Source organism: Leptonychotes weddellii, chromosome 13, assembly GCF_054177405.1.
Source record: "Leptonychotes weddellii isolate Sample4059 chromosome 13, ASM5417740v2, whole genome shotgun sequence".
NCBI classification, from domain to species: domain Eukaryota; kingdom Metazoa; phylum Chordata; class Mammalia; order Carnivora; family Phocidae; genus Leptonychotes; species Leptonychotes weddellii.
The window spans coordinates 42,770,352-42,791,090 of NC_138381.1; the positions used below are offsets into that span (position 1 = coordinate 42,770,352).

The 20,739-nt window shown below is 42.6% G+C and overlaps 1 protein-coding gene across 1 annotated transcript; it reads right to left on the reverse strand.

Annotated features, from left to right (window-relative positions):
* Positions 1-1,814: 1,814 nt before the first annotated feature.
* On the reverse strand, positions 1,815-17,656 carry HRH4 (histamine receptor H4). The gene is made up of 3 exons (XM_081801477.1): positions 17,120-17,656; positions 8,763-8,926; positions 1,815-3,277 (listed from the first exon to the last, which is right to left on the reverse strand). Exons 1-3 carry the CDS (start codon positions 17,337-17,339, stop codon positions 2,444-2,446), a joined length of 1,218 nt encoding a protein of 405 aa, XP_081657603.1. The 5' UTR covers positions 17,340-17,656; the 3' UTR covers positions 1,815-2,443.
* Positions 17,657-20,739: the final 3,083 nt, after the last annotated feature.

Genomic DNA, 20,739 nt, shown 5'->3' on the forward strand with positions numbered 1-20,739 from the left:
AAGCAGGCCTCCCGCCGAGCAGGGAGCCCGATGTGGGACTCGATCCCAGGACCCTGGGATCATGACCTGAGCCGAAGGCAGTCGCTTAACCAACTGAGCCACCCAGGCGCCCCAAGACTTGAATTTTAAACCTAGGATTTATATTCTATTTTTAAGGAAAAGGCCTAATGCATGCCTTTTCCGTAAATATCTACTGAGCACCTATGGGGTGCCAGTGTCGTAGTAAGAGAACCCCAAAGTAAAATTCCTACCCCAAGGGAACTAAATCAACGAGGTTCATAGGCGTCTTTACAGTATACTAGTAACTAACACATGATGGACCCCTAATAAACGTTCGTTGAATGAATATGTGAATTTTCCATCAAAAGTATTTATTTATTCAAACTCTCATTTCACAGAGGATTAGCCTTGTTCTGTTCATTCATCATAAATGTATCATACTTTATCACTTCCAAGACACATATTGCTCACCTTTCAACAACTCTGCAATCAGAATGAGACTTCCTAGCAATGTGATTTTTAAAGTATTGTTTCATAGACAATTTGCAGCATTTTCTTTTATAGTGATAAATAAAGTAACAGTATGTTTTACACTGATGACATCTTTGAATGAAATACAATATATATTATATTTTCTATATTTTAGAAAATACATATGAATATTTAAGCATGTTTCCACTAGGGTTCAATCAGAAAAAGTTTTCATGGAGCCACACCATTCAATGAACATTCGAGCCTCCAGTGATCATATGAAATCCACAACTACTAATGTATAAATGTCAAAAACAATAGCTGACAAGTAACTTTATAAAAACTTGCATATTTATGAGGGTTTATTTCTCAAATTTTCAAGATTACTATTGAATGTTAATCATGTATCTCCTATTTTGGACTTAATGCAAGGCATAAGTATACATAAAAATTATGGGCATATCTAATCATTTATGTACTTAAAGGATTTTCGTATTTTAGTGTTTGAATTTAACCAAGATTTCAAAGGTCTAAGAAATATGAAAATGACTAAACTATATAGGAACACCTGAGAAGTGATAAAATAAACACTAATAAAAACTTATAGGAGAGGGGCGCCTGGGTGGCTCAGTTGGTTAAGCGACTGCCTTCGGCTCAGGTCATGATCCTGGAGTCCCAGGATCGAGTCCCGCATCGGGCTCCCTGCTCGGCAGGGAGTCTGCTTCTCCCTCTGACCCTCCTCCCTCTCATGCTCTCTGTCTCTCATTCTCTCTCTCAAAATAAAAAAAAAAAAAAAAACTTATAGGAGAGATGAAATTAACCAAAATCAAAATGAAATGTTATGACAAAGACAGGCAAAGAACACAAGAAGGAGGAGGGGGAGGGGGAGGAGGGAGAGAAGAAGAAGAGGACAAGGAAGAAGAAAAATTAATAATGAGAAAAAGAAAAAAATGTCACCAGGCTAAGAAAATGTGACTCATCAGCAAAGTATAACCTACACTAACTGCATATAAAGGCATCCCTCTGAGCGCTGCATACACGTTAAAGACATCAAATAAATACAGAAGTATATTTTATTAATAATTATTGACATCCATTAGTTCTGTGAATGTTATACCAGGTACATCAGGTTTAATCATATAGTCCTTTTGTTATCTCTTAGCCTTTCTCTTTTCTTCCATATTTTCTCACACAGGTCTTAGCCAATGTGGAAGTTGGAAGAAGAGGGCAGGAAGGAAAAAAGGAAAGCCATCCTTTCAATCAGAGGATGATCTTGTCCGTCCCTCACTCGCTCATCCTGTGATTGCCAAGCCTCCCAGATAACGGCACTGGAGGACTTTGAGAGCTGCAGTTACCTGCTCTTCCCTCCCCACACTTCCTTCTTTCCTGGGATCAGGAACATAGAGTCCGGAAGTACACGGGCCTTCCACTTTTCCATCTGGGCACACCCTCACCCCCTGCTTCTGACAATTCAAACCTCAGCACGCCTGCCCACTGATCATAATGCCCACCTCCAGCAAAGAGGGCAATATAGCCCCCTTTTCCATTGTATACTTTAGGAAAAATGGCTTTAAAACTTGACAATTTTTCATCACTATAAAATAAAAAGGGAAATTCACTTAAGGCTATAGCAAACACTGAACGTGGAAAGAAAACAAGAACTCTTAACTTTCACCATCAATGCTATATCAAGATCTAAAAGACAAGGAAGAGGCAATGAGTAAAAAAAGTACAGTGCATTTGTGGCTATGAGTTTACAAAAACATTGTCATCTATTTGTAATTGTACTATTATTATTCACCAGGATAATTTTCCCTTGACTTCCAGGCTCCGATTTTTTTTTTTTTTTAAGTTTTCAAGTGTTACAATTTTATGGACTTTCCTGGCAGAGTGGAAAAGGCAAAATGAAAGTCAGATCAAATTCCTGTAGGTGAGATTAAGACTAAAATTTTTACAAAGGATAAAATTAACTTTAAGAGGACACTGACCGATTTTGTGATGATATGGATTGCTTTCTCATACAAAATATTTTCGAGAAAGCCTTCTGGAAATGCTTGTGACACAATGGATACAGAAAAGGATTGACAAAGGAATTGAGCCATTGGAGCCAAAACGTGATTTCATACCCAACTATTTGAGGACGCTGGTCTAGTGGGTAAACTGAACGAATGATTGTGAACAGGGAGTAGGGAGCCCAGCAAAAGGCAAAAACACCTAAGAGAATGGCCAGTGACTTGGCTAATTTCCTGGCTCTGAGCAGTTCAATATGTTCCCTTTGGTGGCAACTTAGGGAATCAGAATGGGTGAGGGAAGCCAGTTTGGAAGTGATTATAATGCCATTCATCCGGGCTCTTAAAGAGAACAAGAGACTGCTCTTTCTTTCATGCCCTTTCAAAGGAGTAGAGGGTACTGTTTCCTTCAGTCCAGGAAGAGATGTTCTTGAAAACAGTCCACCCCTGAGTGAGGATCCACAGTTACTGGGAGACACAGGAGAAGGGAGTGTGGGCTGGCTTTGCCACCGGCTGAGATTGCCACGCTTCCACAGGCTCCAGTAAATGTACGTGTTGAAATAGGCCACTGCGAAGACTGGGACCAGGAATTCAAAGAAAGACGAGATGGCGAGGATGTACCATACGGTAAAGAATCCAGGTTCACAAGCCTTCTCCTCCAAGACTCTCCAACTGGAATTCTTCCAAGACTCTGAAATTAGAATTATTGGCCCATGCACTAAGAAGGCCAGTACCCAGACAGCCACCATCTGAGCCACAATCTTCAAGATCCCAGTGTGTCGAGCTCTGTAAGATACCTAAAAGAGACCAAATAAATTATTTCAATATAACGAACATATGTTGGTTGCAGAAGGCATATCACAGGCCCTCGGGAGTTTCAGGGCTATGCAAGAGGTAGGGAAGCTGCCTGGCACTGGGTCACATGATATGGGCCAGGACAGAGGGTTCAGTTTCCGATGCAGACTTTCTCCATGACCTTCCAGACGGAATCTGTAATCCTCAAGGTTAAACCTCTGACATTCTAGAAAATGTTAAGATCAATATCTAAAATAAGAACACGATGTTCCCGACTCCGCAGACGCTAATCTGAATGGGAAAACAGCTGAAACGGAGTGCCCCTTTTCACAGTGTTTCACAATCTGCCAACTGGGTCATGATCGGCATTTTTCTTTGAATGAAATAGAGCGCTCAATGTCAGAGTGCCTCACAATTGTAAGGGTATGTACTGTTTGATGAAACTTTGGCTTTGGGAATGTAGATATACATAGAGAGAGAGAGAGAAGCGCATGTACTGAACTCCACTATCGAATGCGTTTCTCCCACGGTCAAACAAGTTTGAAAGCCACTGGCTTTCTTGATTCTAATATTCAGGAAGAATCTACTCTGTAGTTTATCCTGAGATTTCAAGGTGGCCTCAAAAAGAGAGAATTCTTACATTGCTCCCAAGAAGATGACCCCCACCCCAAAAAAAGTCTAAACCTGCTATAGAGAAATAGCATAATGTTCCTGAGCATTACCAAATCATTTCTTTCTATAAATATTTCCACTCAACAAAAATGGTGCCAAAGCTGTCGTGGTCAGCCACTTTGAGAGACACAGCCATGGCAAGTACCACAGTCTTTTTTAAAGAGTAAAGAATGTTCTAGGTCTGCTTGGTCACGAAGCCTGGCTTCTATAAGGGAAAATGAGATTCTAGGAGTAAGGATTGCTCTCAGTTCTCAGGACCCATGATCTTCAATAGATCCTGAAATCTTTAAAAATATCATCTATAAGAAACCTAAAAGGTCACCCACCCTATATGAGGGATGAACACATGAACCAAGAATTTTTTTAAGGGGATCTGGAACAGACAAAGTCCCTAAGCTTCTTTTAGGTCAGTAAGGTTCCTTCCAGCTCCTATGTTCCATATTTCTCTGATTTCCTCACTCAAGGAAAAGGAAATGATTTCCCCCATGAAACTGGAACGTGCCTCTCTTTCCACCATCTCTCATGTACTATTTTCTCTGTGAGTTTCTAAATCTCGTGCTACGGTGTTTTCTCATTTTTATTAAAAAGTACAACAATGCTCAGCCCTGTCATTCTTTGATGGATTGTGCAGGCTGGGAAGGGCTCACCGACTGGCTGGAGGTAAGAGGAAGAAGGCTTTAAAAAAAAGTTATTTTTAAAAACGCAGGGAAGTGGGGTTTTTTTTCCCCCAAATTACTGATATTTCTGAGGCTAAGCTAAAATGCATATGGTGCTGACCACAAGTTCCCATATACAATATGCTTTTTTGCCTTCTGCTTCTCATGCCACTAATTAATACATCTCTTGCACTAAATCTAATGATTATGAAGATGGTAACAATACCCAGATGGTCATAAAATTGCATTTAGTTTTTTAATTGCTCTGTTCAGCCTTTGTAATGATGTGATGCAATATGCTGGAAAGTGATCTCTTTTCTATAATGCATAAGGTCAAATGAGATAATGGACATCCAAGGGAATTGAAAAGATGATGCCCATGTCTTCATCTTTGGGTAGCATTTTTGACAGATAGCTCAAGCATTGCTTGAATCCAGGCCCAAGCCAGCTGGAGTGGCCTTCCTGACATCAATCAATGGCCCAGTACTCCACCCATGACAGAATATGTTCGTTATTCAGAATATTGCTTCTTATCCTGCTTCCTTTCTGGCCCCAATAAAATATCCAAACACTCTGTCAATCGGGTTTCTTTTATAAGGCAGGGCAGTCCCCAGAATTTGCTGGTGTTAATAATGAGATGGCAGGGGCACCTGGGTGGCTCAGTTGGTTAAGCGACTGCCTTCGGCTCAGGTCATGATCCTGGAGTCCCGGGATCGAGTCCCGCATCGGGCTCCCTGCTCGGCGAGGAGCCTGCTTCTCCCTCTGACCCTCCCCCCTCTCATGTACTCTCTCTCATTCTCGCTCTCTCAAATAAATAAATAAATCTTTAAAAAAAAAAATAATGAGATGGCATTGCAGAGCCATCGTAAGTGCCTGTTGCAGGTTGAATTGTGTCCTCCAAAGAGACAGGTTGAAGTCCTAAGTCCCGGTACCTGCGTACATGACCTCATTTGCAAGTAGGGTCTTTGCAGATATAATCAAGTTAAGATAAGGTCATATTCAATGAGCCCTAATCCAATATGACTGGTGTCCTTATAAGAAAGACACAAACACACAGGGAGAACACCCTGTGTCAATGGAAGCAGAGACTGTAGCGACACAAGCCAAGGACCGCCAAGGAATGCCAAGGATGGCTGATAATATTAGAAGCTAAGAGAAAGGCATGGAACAGGCAGCCCTAGAGCCCTCAGAGAGAGCATCGCCCTGCCTCTGCCTTGATTTGGGACTTCAGGTCTCCAAACATTAAATGTATTCCAGAGAATAAGTTTCTGTGGTCTTAAACCACCCAATGTGCAGTACTTAATTACAGCAGTCCTAGGAATCTAGCCACCCTCCAGCAACCATATTTCTCATGGTCTTGATTTTATTCTCAAGCTTCCTTCTTCATCTTCAGGTAAAAAAAAAAAAAAAAAAATACTCTTTCCACTTACTATCTTAATTCTGCATGCATTTGAATTCCTACTCCTTCCAACTACCCTGTGCTACTTTCCCCCACCCACTCTTGCTTCAGCCACACAGAAATCTGCCTCTCCAGAAAATGTGTCTGAGCACTGTAATCACACACTACCATCAGTATTGGGCCTTCCTTTTCCAGATTATTGTCAGATTTCCATTTCCCAGGCCCAGCCCATGACCCTGACTTATCATACTGTCTCTCCACATTGAACTACCGCAAGAGCTCGGCTTCCCCACAACCACTTCCTACGAGCTTCAGTGGTCTTTGAGGGCTTCCTGGCTCACGCTGCTGCATTTGAACTCTTCGCCAACAAAGGCCCAAGAGCTGCCTGAGCGCCCCTTGCGAGCATCCATGCACTGGGGTGTGGAGCTCTTGTTACACACTTGACTCCGTGCTTACGTACTGAGGCTCTTGGATCCAGCCGACCCAGCCCTCACCAAATTTAGAGCCTGCGTGGCCAGGGGAATTCCTCAGGGCAAGACTAGGAAACAAATGCACTCATTTTCTCTCTGGACATCAGTCCTCATGTCTTTGTGACTTCTACACACTTTTCCTAACTGTACAAACTCTCTCTTACCTTTGCACACAACTGAGGTAGACCCAAGGGCTCGGACATCCAGCAAAGGGATGTCCTAGCAAACACTAACTAGGAACATCCAGTGAAGACTAAAAAGAAATGCTAACCCAGAAAAAAAAGGAAATGTTTCAGCACAAATGGGAAAGATTATGAATTAGAGCACTCTTTTTCGAACATTTTGATGAACTCAAACTAAGAAATACATTTTATGTCATCACTAAGTGCACAGACAGAAGTACTCATAAAATAATACTTATATTTATTATGTACCTGGTACTCTGATATTTTATACTCTATTTTTATTCTGTTTTACTATGGTTTTTCTGTATTTTTTCATTTTAAAAAAAGGTGGTCACAACCCACTGAACTGACTTCATGACTCAATAATGGATCACAAGCTGCAATTTGAAAACCATGAGCTTATAGGCATCTGAATTGCTCATCCAAGCTGATCTGCACTCTCTCCATAGTTTGTCTAGTACCAACTGCAGTGGACTCTGGTGCCAATGACATACCCGAGGCCAAGCGTCTGGATGTCCCAACACATTCTTTCCCCCCTTCTTTCTGACAGTACGGCAGCTCAGCTAGAGACCACATTTCCCAGCTTTTGTTGCAGTGAGATGGGAGACCATGTGACTAAATGTCACCAGTAAAATGTGAGTGGAAATGATTGTATGATTCTGCGCTACTTGGTTAAAAGAAAACCCCTTGCCCTGGACTTCTGCCCTTTACCCATCCTTTCTAGAACCTGGAGTGGCAGCAACCTGGCCTTGACCATGCAGAGGAGAATAATGACCTAGAGCAGGGGTCAGCAAACTACTGTCCATGAAACAAATGTGGCCCACCACCTGTTTGGATAAATACATTTTTACTGGAACACAATGAATGAATCATTCCTTTTTTCTTTAACATATTATGTATGACTCTTTTTGTGTCATAATGGCAGATTTGAGCAGCTGCAACAGAGACCATAGGTTCCTTTATAGAAAAAGTTTGCTGACCCCTGCCCTAGAAGGTGCAGAACCACCCGGTTAGCCTAGGTCCCTGGATGAGTTCCTGGAGAAAAGGCTTTCCTGGAATGTTCTGTGAGAGGAAAATAAATTTCTATCTTACTTGAGCCTCATCTTTGTTCCTACAGTTGATCCTTGCCTTCTGCAATATACCCTCCCAAGCCTTCTGCTCCAAGCTGCTCAGTCCTCCCAAGCCAAAGCTGTCACTGGCCTCTCAACATCTCCAACACCACACCTAGTCCATGGTACTGAGCCCACCTGTTTCTGGATCTGTCTCCACATTAGCCTATTATGCTCCTCAAAAGTGGAGACTGATGCTTCATTTCTATATCCCAGCACTTAGCAAAATCCCTTGCACACAGTCGCATCCCCCAAAGATGTGGGCCCTGGGACTCAGGAGTGAAGGAGGTTTCCCATCTAGGTCTCGAAGACTGCAGATTACTGCCCCATACTGACACCTTCTGTCTTTTCTTGTATCTGCCTTGTTTTTCCCCTTGTTCTATTGCTGATAAATTTAGCTTGCTTAAGAACTGTCACTAACTTGTTGAAACCAAGATTCCAAATCTCGGGTCAATTCAGACTTTCTTGGCATGGATCCTACACTGGCACTGGGACTTGATCTCCCAGGCTGGTCCCACTGTCTAACCTATAGCTTCTCTGTATACTGTCTTTTCTCCTTTGGCCATTCAAAATTGATTTTCTCATGACATTCAAAAGTCTGGGCATCTTTCTACTTGCCCACCAGGTCCCACCTGAGGAAAATATTCAGGTCTTAGTTTGTGTAAGAATGGACTTGATAAGTCTACTGTGACTCACACGTATATCCAATCTACTGTGGACTCAGTATACCACTTTCGACAACTTGCCTTGGATTTTCTTTGACGGCCTTCCCACGCTAGTGGCACGTAGGGGAGTGAGTGACTTAGCCAAATCACACACAGAAATTGTTCACTAAGGGCCAATGAAAACGTAGTGCCCAATAACAGAAGGATAATGAGGCTCCTCTAAGGTTTGCCAACTAAACAAAAAACTACACTTAAAAAAATTTCTGCTTGGGGATGCAAAATGTACAAGTATGTCATCTTCTAAAGAAGGTGAATGAATGTTTTGACTTACAGCATTTGAGACTGACTGGTATCGATCATAGCTGATGAGAACAATGTTATACACAGATGCTGTACACAAAAGATAGTCAACAATGAGCCAAAATGCACAGAGTCCATTTCCAAAGTCCCAATCGAACAGCAAGTGAGGGATGTACAAAGGGATGGAGACCATACCTGTATAAGGAAAAAATAAGGCAAAAAAAAAAAAAGCGCACATCAATGAATACAAAGAGACAGAGGCACAAATGACATATCTGAATTGACCCAAAGTGGCTTGATTATAATTTAGAAATTCATTGTGTTTCATCGAAAAAACTCAGGACTGATTTCCTACACATTCTTTAAATACCATTTTTACAATGGCTGTCATACGTATCCTATGTTTCCTTATTACTTTCCAAATTAGGCTCAGGTCCTGACCCACATTTCGAAACATATACGGCACAAGTCATCTTTTTTTTTCTTTTTTTTATTTAAATTCTATTAGCCAACATATAATACATCATTAGTTTTTCATGCAATGTTCAATGATTCACTAGTTGCGTATAACATCCAGTGCTCATCACATCACATACCCTCCTTAATGCCCATCACCCAATTACCCCATCCCCCCAACCACCTCCCTTTCCACAATCCTCAGTTTGTTTCCCGGAGTCAAGAGTCTCTCTTCTTTTGTTCCCCTCTCTGATTTCTTCGCATTCAGTTTTCCCTCCCTTTCTCCATGACCCTTGGCGCTATTCCTTATATTCCACATATGAGTGAAACCATATGATAATTATCTTTCTCTGATTGAACAAGTCATCTTTATGTCCATAATCCAACCCAGACAGGATGGGCCAGCCTTCCCCCACACACAACCCACAGTTTCACGTGTCCTTTGCCAACAACATTCTTTCTTCCTAGAATAGCCTCCTCTCTTCCACTGAGAAGTCTAATTACTTCCTTCTCGTTCTTCATTCAGTTCACAAAAAGGACTTCCTCTTTGTTATCTTTCTTGGAACTTCTTTGGCCGAAGTGACCCCTTCTCACTTGCACAGTGCTGGTACTTTGCTCTTCCCTTCCTCTCTCATGTATAAATACACTCTACTTTGCATCTCTGTCATCTTTTCACTTGTTTCTCCTGAGGGCTGAAACTGTATTGCAAGCTGATCTTTGTATCTTTCACAACATTGAGAGTTGACCAATGGCTCCCACATTTAGCTGAAATAAATTAGTAACAGCTGAGGGACACCTGGGTGGCTCAGTCGGTTAAGCGTCTGCCTTCAGCTCAGGTCATGATCCCAGGGTCCTGGGATCGAGTCCCGCATCGGGCTCCTTGTTCCGCGGGGAGCCTGCTTCTCCCTCTGCCTCTGCCTCTCTCTCTCCATCTCTCATGAATAAATAAATAAAATCTTTAAAAAAAAAAAATTAGTAACAGCTGATATGTGTTGTGCAGTTACCACATGCCAGACATTGTGCTATGTCTACTGCATATGTCACCTCATTTAATGTTCATAGAAACTGTCGGAGGTAGAAATCATACTGACTTAGCCGATAAAGAACCTATAGCTCAAAACGGAGATGTAATTGCCCAGGGTTCACTCAGCCAGTAAGTGGAAGGTTGGCTTTGAAACCAGGCAGTGTGATTTTAGGACTCCTGACTTGAACCACTACACTGCACTAACTAAACAAATGTGTAAGTGGTTCAGCTCTGCACAGAAATTGCTTAATTATGAAAAATGACTAAACTGAGCTCCCTTTCCTTTAGTTTTGTTCGAGTTTTTCATTGTATTGACATTTCAGACAGGTGACACTACTCACTGAATATATAACCTATTAAGAGGAAGCTCAGTGAGGGGGCACCTGGGTGGCTCAGTCGTTAAGCGTCTGCCTTCGGCTCAGGTCATGATCCCAGGGTCGTGGGATCTAGTCCCGCATCGGGCTCCCTACTTGGTGGAGAGCCTGCTTCTCCCTCTCCCTCTGCTGCTCTCCCTGCTTGTGCTCTCTCACTCTCTCTGTCAAATAAATAAAATCTTAAAAAAAAAAAAAAGAGGAAGCTCAGTGAGAATCTTCATATTTTGTCAGGCACTTGGCAAGACTTCCTATTTTCATGTGAAAATCAAGTTAGCCTATCATGAAGAACAATAGTAAAGGCAAAAGAAAGGAGAAGGAGGGGCGCCTGCGTGGCTCAGATGGTTAAGCGTCTGCCTTCGCTCAGGTCGTGATCCCAGTGTCCTGGGATCGAGCCCCACATCGGGCTCCTGGCTCAGCAGGGAGCCTGCTTCTCCCTCTCTCTCTGCCTCTCCCCCGCTCATGCTCTCTCTCTCTGTATCTGTGTCTCAAATGAATAAATAAAATCTTAAAAAAAGAAAGAAAGAAAGGAGAAGGAAAGGGAAGGATGAAGGAAACCCTGCATTCTCCCAAAACCAGATGACATGAGGATATAACCAATGAGGTGCGGTTTCAGCACCAGTGAAAGGGAATGCCGACTCTGGTGTTCTGTACCTAAGTTCACATACAAAGATGAGAGACAAGGCATCATTGAGATAGAAGAGTTGTGTGGTCAGTTCTTATTTGTAGTTCAAATTGCCTTCTTGTTTCATGCTTTGATTATATTTTTAATGATAACCAAGCTTCCTTATGGGGCCTTCCATCTCAAGGGGGGGGGTGCACGCATGCATGTGCATGCGTACACACGCCTGTGATATAAAACAGGTAAATAAATAAGATAAAGTATCTGAGATAAATCACCTGAGATAAGTCAAAGTATCTTCAAAACAGAGATATGTATCATATTTTGGCCCAGAGTTGGGGCTTCGGTCCAGTATTCCCAACATGAGTATTTTACACACACACACACACACACACACACACACGCACGCACACACGCTGATTTTCTCCACAGAATGACAAAAGGCTCAACACCAGTAATCATTTGCATTACAGACACCAGTCTATTTAAACATTAAAGAGAGGGTATGAGTTCAACAATCTTGTCCACACATTTTCTGAATTAGATGAAAGAGGAAGGGTGTGTCTGGGTGTGTTCAAAATTTTAGGAGCTGCTTGAGATAGCAGTTTAAAACAGGCTGTAGTCCTATTCTTTTGCCTTTTTTTTTTTTTCTTAAGATTTTGTTTATCTGAGGGAGAGAGTGTGAGAGAGAGAGCACGAGACCGGGGGAGGGGGGGGGGGAGGTCAGAGGGAGAAGCAGATGCCCCGCTGAGCAGGGAGCCCTATGCGGGCTCCAGAATCATGACCTGAGCGAAAGGCAGCAGTTTAACGGCTTAACTGACTGAATCACCCAGGCGCCCCACCATTCCTTTGGCTTTAATGAAACTCTGCTGTCACCTTATGTTCTACATGGTATTTTAGCACAAATGTCATGCTCAGATCCTCTGTCTTGTTGAGTGGTGGAGATGTTTGTGGCTTATTCCAAAGGAATTTCAAAAACTGAATCAGAAATATTTCCAGGATATACCCACTCTGAAGTGTTTCTATAACTTCCACTCTAGAATCATGCTTCTGGGTCAAACGGACTTGAGAAGTAAAACTAAGAGCTAGTTTCTTGAAAAGAGCAATAAGCCTTTGGCATGACAGATTAAGGAGGTTGGGGGTGGAGAGTAAGAGAAAACAAGTTATATTAAGAGAAGGCAGTGAAGGGGCACCTGGGTGGCTCAGTCAGTTAAGCATCTGCCTTCGGCTCAGGTCATGATCCCAGGGTCCTGGGATCGAGTCCCACATCGGGCTCCCTGCTCCACGGGGAGCCTGCTTCTCCCTCTCCCTTTGCCTCTCCCCCTGCATGTGTTCTCTCTCGCTCTCTCTCACTATCTGTCTCTATCAAATAAATAAATAAAATCTTAAAAAAATTTTTAAAAAAGAGAGAAGGCAGTGAAGAAATAAAAACAAGGAGGTAAAGGAACGAGGGGAGGAGAGAAGAAAAAAGGATGAAAAGCCCTGTGAGAACCCAGGCCACTTGCTCACCCCAGCCTGCCCCACCCAACCTTTCCTGTCTCACCTCCTGCTACTCCCTCTGCCCCTCACTCCCTCTACCCCAGTTCCTCTAGCCTCAAATACACCACACTTGCACCCCTCAGATCCTTGCACTTTCCTTAGCAGGAAATGCCCTTCCCTCAGAGAGCTCCTTCTATTCACTCTGATGTGTCCTGACCAATGAGCCCTACCCCTGACATTTAAAGGGCAACCTCCATCTCCAGCACCCTTTCTCTCCCTCTTCCCTGCTGGTTTTCTCACTAGCAATGACCATAGTCTAAAATGCTATATAATTTTATTCATTTATTTATATTTATTATGTGTCTCCCCACCCCACCCTCCCCAGTAGAAGTAAAAGCACCATGAGGCCTGGGAATTTTGTCCCTATTTTCATTGCTCTGTCCCCACCACCTCAAAGAGTGTCTGCTTCAAAATAAACCAGTATTGGATGAATGAATAGATGAGAATGGGAAAGCCCAGTTTGCTTGAAAATCACCACCAGTCTGGTATTGCCCTTTCTTTCCAAAGCCAGCTAAGAAGCTACATCTTCCATGAGAAAATGACAATCAAAAGTTGGGGAGGATGCTAAAAGCCCCAGTGAATTCTTTGGGCCAACAGGGGAATCTGCGGATAATGGTGAGTGCATAGAGGGTGTTATGGACTGAGTGTTTGTGTCCCCCTGAAATTCATATGTTGAAGCCCTACCCCCCAGGGTGGCCGCACTTAGAGACAGGGCCTACAAGGACGTAGAGTTAAATGAGTCATAAGGATGGAACCCTAACCCAACAGGATTAGTGTCCTTATAAGAAGAAACGCCGGCGAGCTTGCTTGCTCACTCCCTCCATGCACACTCAGAGGAAAGGCCGCATGAGAACACGTGGAGAAGGCAGCCGCCTACAAATCCGGAAGAGAGTGCTCAGGAGGAACCAAATCTGCTGGCACCTTGATCTGGGACTTCTCAGCCTGCAGAACCATGAGAAAGTCAATTGCCATTAAGTCACCCAGACTGGGGTATTTTCTTATGGCAGCCCAAGCTAACCAACGGGGAAAAGAAGAGTCCTGAACTGAGGCATGAGGGGACTAAAGATAAACTTTGCCCTCTTGAAAACATGGTTCAGACTCTGTCAGCCCCAACCACCTTTGTCCTTGCAGATCCTGCCTGGCCATCTGTCACATGGTCCTGTAGGCCAAAAATGCCCACACACGTGTAGATGTGAAGAAGGGACCCATAGACAAAACATTAGTCATGTGATACCAATTTTATAGATATCCATATATAGAGATAGTCGTTTTTTTTTTTAATAGTATGTAGATGACTTTTTTTTTTTTTTTTTTTTTGGAATAGTGTGCTGATGACATATATTTATATCACTGTAGCTGGTACTGGAATTTCTCCTTGATAAAACTTTGCTTTCCGGGCGCCTGGGTGGCTCAGTTGGTTAAGCGACTGCCTTCGGCTCAGGTCATGATCCTGGAGTCCCGGGATCGAGTCCCGCATCGGGCTCCCTGCTCAGCAGGGAGTCTGCTTCTCCCTCTGACCCTCCCCTCTCTCATGCTCTATCTCATTCTCTCTCTCAAATAAATAAATAAAATCTTTAAAAAAAAAAAAAAACTTTGCTTTCCAACCCTACATTCAGCCTGGGATGTCACTCAGGTGCCACAAATTTAGATTTTCGATTAGAGGCCAGTTTTAAAACCTGTGAGAAGAGAGCATTCAGCTAAAAGCCCCCAATACCTAGTACATGTGATGCTCCAGGCCATTGCCACATGGTTCTGGAGCTCGAGGTCTCCTGAGCAAAACATGAAGAATGGCTGCCATACAATTACAGCAAAACTCTCATGAGTTCTGCCCTGGCCCAGAACCACTGTCACGAGCCTACAGGCTCAGAACCAAAAAGCCCACTTCTGAGCATGGCTAAGGAAAAAGGACAGCCTCAACACAAAACTCTAATCTTGTGACAGAAAGTTCTCAGAGACTGCCCTGATTCTGATAGCATTGTGGCAAATATTGTTAAGTAAGTACACCTCTGGATGAAGCTGGCAGGGGGCAGGGGAAATGTGAAGGAGGAGACTGGCAGATTGAGAGAGATTCTGGCTTATGTTCGATTTCTCTCATCAGCAGCAAAGCCATTTTCTTTTTCCATCCACCTGCTGGTGGCAGGGGACCCCCATCTACATCTGCAGGAACATTTCCCCGAGACACATCACATCTTTAAACTGTGGTGCCCAAGCCCATGATCGTGGGGCCTGCCCTGGTGCTTGCATTAGGCCACATGAGGAACCACTCTGTTCTTATCTAGTACCATCTTTGTTCAAAAGCTTCAGGCCTCAGGCTCCCTCTGCTGGGTATAGTTGTATCCCAGCCCTCCCCACCAGCACTCCCTTTGAGTTAGTCAAAATACAGAATCGACTGTAAGTCCTAAGTATTATCTAAAAGTTGTACAGTTCTGTGAAGAAGGCAAAGAGGGTAAGTATATTTATAGCAGAATATTCTCTCTGTTCACACATGAATATAGTCATATAGTTTTACCTGTTTCTGTGATTATAGAGAATGATGTAGAAGGATCTACCTCAAGTTGTTAATGTGAGTTACCTGGAGTTACCAATTGTGCCATAGTTTTCTTGTCTCACTTAATCTTTATCTTATTAATCTTAATAAGAACCTAATCTTTATCTCATTTTTCTCTTTCTCCTGCCCAAACCGCCCCCCTTGCAGCTCTGCCTCCCTCCCCAACTTCCTGTCCACTGTCCCCACAGTAGCTCAGAGCCTTAACATATGACTTGTGCCTAGACTGCTGCAGGAATTTTTTTTTAAGACTTTATTTATTCATTTGAGACACAGAGATACAGAGGGAGAGAGAGCATGAGCAGGGGGAGAGGCAGAGGGAGAGGGAGAAGCAGGCTCCCCGCTGAGCCAGGAGCCCTATGTGGGGCTCGATCCCAGGACCCTGGGATCATGGAAGGCAGACGCTTAACCATCTGAGCCACCCAGGCACCCCTGCAGGATTGTTTCTGAAGCCAAGCGGCTGCCTGCTCCAGCTTCTCTCACCTGCTACGTCCCCATTAATGCCTCTAAGGTAAAGGTTCAATCCATCGGATCTCTCACCTACTTTAAAAATCCAGATCTCCACATTGGCTGTTGAGTAACCTCCAATCCAGACACACTAGTATTCAAGGGCCTTCATTATATAGATTCTAACTACTCCAACTTTATCCCCTACTGATCCCATACAGCCAGCCAGGAGCTCACATTTAGGAAGATGTACACAATGATTTTCTACCAGCATGTCTTTGCTGATTCTTGGAATACTCCTCTCCATCTCCGCCTATGGAAATTCTACCCATCCTTTGAAGTTCATTTCAGATGCTGCTACCCATTAACCAAAGGTGCTCTCTCCTTCCTCTGAGTACCCATAGCACTTGGTATGTCTCTGTGGTTCTCACATCATACTCTATACTGTTAGAATCACTTGTGAGCTTCTCTTATTCACTCTTCTACATTGAAAGCTTACCAAAGAAAGAACCTAACTTAGTCTTCTATCTATCTCATTATCTAATCATACTTGAGTACTTAATAGTCCTTACCATGATAGGGGTAATCTACTATCATTTGTGACCTTGGTTTGAGTTGACACCTATCTGCAGAGAAATCAAAAGAGAAGAGGCCTAACATTTGTTGAGCAACCCTATGTTCCAGGCAATAAAGTACGTATTTCACGAGTTTTGTTTAACCATAAAATAAATGAAAGCATTTATGTAGCTGTAGACAATGACAAATTAAATTATACTAGAAGGTCCTATAAAGCAGTATCATCAACTGACATTTCTACACATACTTATAAACCTAAACATACAAGGAAAATAGGTCCAGAAACAAGTAACTCTTAGACTAAAGCAATTTCAGAACTATTCTGGACTTATTTTTATTCTACAAAAAGAAAATAAACTGTTGTCAAACGAAAATTCTCCTACAAGCCTGATTTACACATATAAACTCTTCCCCTAAAGTGCCATATAGCCTCCCCAGAACTTTAATTCTTAAAACTTTATGTTTTAGGGGCGCCTGGGTGGCTCAGTTGGTTAAGCGACTGCCTTCAGCTCAGGTCATGATCCTGGAGTCCCGGGGATCGAGTCCCGCATCGGGCTCCCTGCTCGGCAGGGGGTCTGCTTCTCCCTCTGACCCTCCCCCCTCTCATGTACTCCCTCTCTCTCAAATAAAAATAAATAAAATCTTTAAAAAAAAAAAAAAAAACTTTGTTTTTAACATCCCCAATTCTATACAGTCCCTAAAAATAACAAAAGCTTATTTAAAAAAAAGAAAAAGAAAGCTAATTTTAAGGTCTTAGAAATAGATTATAATTGGAAAAGATGATCTGAAATAAAGATACGTAACTTACCAACAAAGAAGTCAGCAATGGCCAAGTTAAGGAAAAAGTAATTACTTCGATGTCTAAGCTTTTTGTCCACCACGAAAGCTAGAATGACCACAGCATTTCCCAGCATTATAGCAAAAGCTAGTAAGCCCATTAAAAACGCTAGAGTAATGCGAGGGCTTAGCGGCAAAGTGGGAGCCCTCGTGCTGTTGGTGGTCGACATCACGGCAACTGATGAAGACATTAACCCAGTGAGACAATTCTGACAAGTATGTTTTCCAGTCGGATACCTAATATATCTAGCCTCCTGCTCATGACAGTATTTTTCAAAATCTAATGCTGATTTCACCGTACTTCCTGATTCTTGATAAAGCAATCTTGTGATAACAGTTTCCCTTTAACTGACACTGAAAAAGTATTTTCCCAAAGCTCGTGAGATGTTCTGTTGTAAACATTTGAATGTGATTTAACCATCCCCCCTTAATAGAGCAATATTACATAATATATGTGAAATATAATTGATTCGGTGGAAAGGTGAGAAATTGGGCTCCCATGAGATTTATTTTTTCTTTTTTTTTTTTTTAAAGATTTTATTTATTTATTTGAGACAGAGAGAATGAGAGACAGAGAGCACGAGAGGGAGGAGGGTCAGAGGGAGAAGCAGACTCCCTGCCCAGCAGGGAGCCCGATGCTGGACTCGATCCCGGGACTCCAGGATCATGACCTGAGCCGAAGGCAGTCGCTTAACCAACTGAGCCACCCAGGCGCCCAAGATTTATTTTTTCAGCTGTTAGAGATCTAGTTAAAGATTCCCTTCTGACCATGATGGAGTACCACAGGCTGAATTCACCATCCCATCTGACACAAACAAAAAACTGGACAGACTCGGGGCGCCTGGGTGGCTCAGATGGTTGGGCGTCTGCCTTTGGCTCAGGTCATGATCCCAGGGTCCTGGGATCGAGTCCCGCATTGGGCTCCCTGCTAGGCGGGGAGACTGCTTCCCCTCTGCCTCTGCCTCTCTCTCTCTCTCTGACTCTCATGAATAAATAAATAAAACATCAAAAAAAAAAAACTGGACAATTTGAAACAATGGTTTTCAAGGCACTGGACATCAGGCAGTGAAGGACAGTGATCCCTGAGTAAAGGGGAGAAAACGAGGTCAGCTCTGCAGCTGTCCCCACTTACTGTCTTTTGTGAGTTTCCAGGGCACAGAGCAGAGAGTGGGCATCCGGGAGGAGCCCCCAGCAGATTTCCTGCGATGGGGAGATGAAGCTGAGAGTTGGGAAGTACCAGGCAGGACTCTGCTGCAGAGCTGCCACATAATATATATATTTTAACTGTACAGAAGCCGAAGTCTTGCGTGTAAGATGGTGCTTGTGATTGTTTTAAAAATGTAGCTGATAAAAATAAAATACACATTACATAGAGAGATTTGACTTAAGGTTGATTTGATTATTTTTCATTCATGGCATGCAAATTAATGATAATGATCTTTTTAAAAACTCCAAATGATTGTCCCTATTTGTCACTCTCCTTAATCTTTATTCTTCTTTGCATTCACTCATTATCAATTCACTAACAAGAGGCATTAGGAATTTTTACATTCTTTCCAAAGTTACAAAGTCCCTTTCCAAACTAGCCAGTTTTTATGCTTAGTCAACTTTGAAGGCCATTCTATTAAAAAAGCAAGGCAGCCCTGGTATAATGTAATTTCTTGATTCCAGGCTCTAAACTGGAGGCGCTAGAGAGCATTCAGTGTGAAAGGGGAAGGAAAGAAAGGCTGATAAATACATTGCTGACTGGGTCTGTAGTAGAAGATAAGGTACAAAAGTAAAGAAGATGACTGTGAGCAAAGATTATGAAGGGGCACGGAGTGGGTTGGCCCAGAAGGTAAACAAGGATTTATTTTATGGACAGAGCATGGTGATCTGGACTATTTTTTTTTTTTGTAATTTCATGTGGGAAGAGCAAGCAATCCAACAGAGTTGGAGGTCTTGCCTTGTGGTCTTAGGTTGTGGGGAATTGCCTTCACAGAAGGGAACTGCCAGGTGGGTAACATTTGGGAAAAAGAAGAATGACAAATCATGTTGGGCTACATTTCATTCTCTTACCTTGTGTGAACATAGAGTGGACTAAGTGTGTAGCTCAGAATTCCATTCTAGGTACTCTATTTGAATTTATTCAAATTTACTGGTGTCAAGTTGCTATAATTTATGTGGCAGGGCACTTCCTTTTCTATCACTCCTGATGTATGTCTAACTATTTTAAGTATTTATGATACTTTAAAAATTCAAGTTCTGTAAATAAACATAAATATAAAAAAATAAATCCTGGGGCACCTGGGGGCTCAGTCAGTTAAGTGACTGATGTGGTGTTGGCTCGGGTCGTGATCTTGGGGTCATGAAATTGAGTCCCACATCAGGCTCCACGCTTAGCGCAGTCTGCTTAGGACTCTCTCTCCCTCTTGCTCTGCCCCTCCCCACTGCTCGCTCTCTCTAAAATAAATAAATAACTAAATCTTTAAAGATAAATAAATAAATAAATCCTATCAACTGTCTATTATCAGTAATCTTCATAGGCGAGTTCACCATTCAGTAGAACCTATTCACAAAAACTGTTTGATAATCATGGACTTTAACATTCAAAGAATCATGATTAAGCCCTTTTAATCAAGATTGTTAAACATCTAGAGGCTTTTATATATCAATTAGCAGTTTGCTATTAAATAATGAATTTAAAGAACTTATTTTAGTGGACTGTGACCAGTGATCCAAGGCCTTTTGGCATTATTTAGATCCTTTAACTTAATCCATTAATTATGCTCATATAACTAAGAACAGAAATAAATATCACCCTGCCTCATCTAGTGACTGTGAAGACATGAACATATAAGGCAACTGAACGATGAATTACAGACTCATCTTGCTAATGTCAAGAGGCACACAGCAAGAGACAACTTTACCCAGCAGGACTCTGCATGCAGGTCCCCAACAGGTCCCCTCTCCTTTAACAAACAAGAGGCTAAAACCATCACCATGAAGAGGTTTCCTAGTAGTTTTAAATTTAGGGATGAAGAGGAAGTAGAAGGACCAGGCTCTTTTCTTTCTGAGACTATTCTGCATTTTCAATTGGGTTGTTTGTTGTTGAGTTTCAAGACTTCTTTATGGGGGCGCCTGGGTGGCTCAGTCGTTAAGCATCTGCCTTTGGCTCAGGTCATGATCCCAGGGTCCTGGGATCGAGCCCTGCATCTGGCTCCCTGCTCCGCGGGAAGCTTGCTTCTCCCTCTCCCACTCCCCCTGCTTGTGTTCCCTCTCTCACTGTGTCTCTCTCTGTCAAATAAATAAACAAAATCTTTAAAAAAAAAAGACTTCTTATGTATTCTAAATACTAGACCCTTATCAGATACAATTTGCAAACATTTACTCCCATTCTGTGTGTTGTTTTTACTTTCTTAATAATGTCCTTTGAAGCATAGAAGTTTTTAATTTTTTTTTTTAAAGATTTTATTTATTTATTTGAGACAGAGAGAATGAGAGACAGAGAGCATGAGAGGGAGGAGGGTCAGAGGGAGAAGCAGACTCCCTGCTGAGCAGGGAGCCCGATGCGGGACTCGATCCCGGGACTCCAGGATCATGACCTGAGCC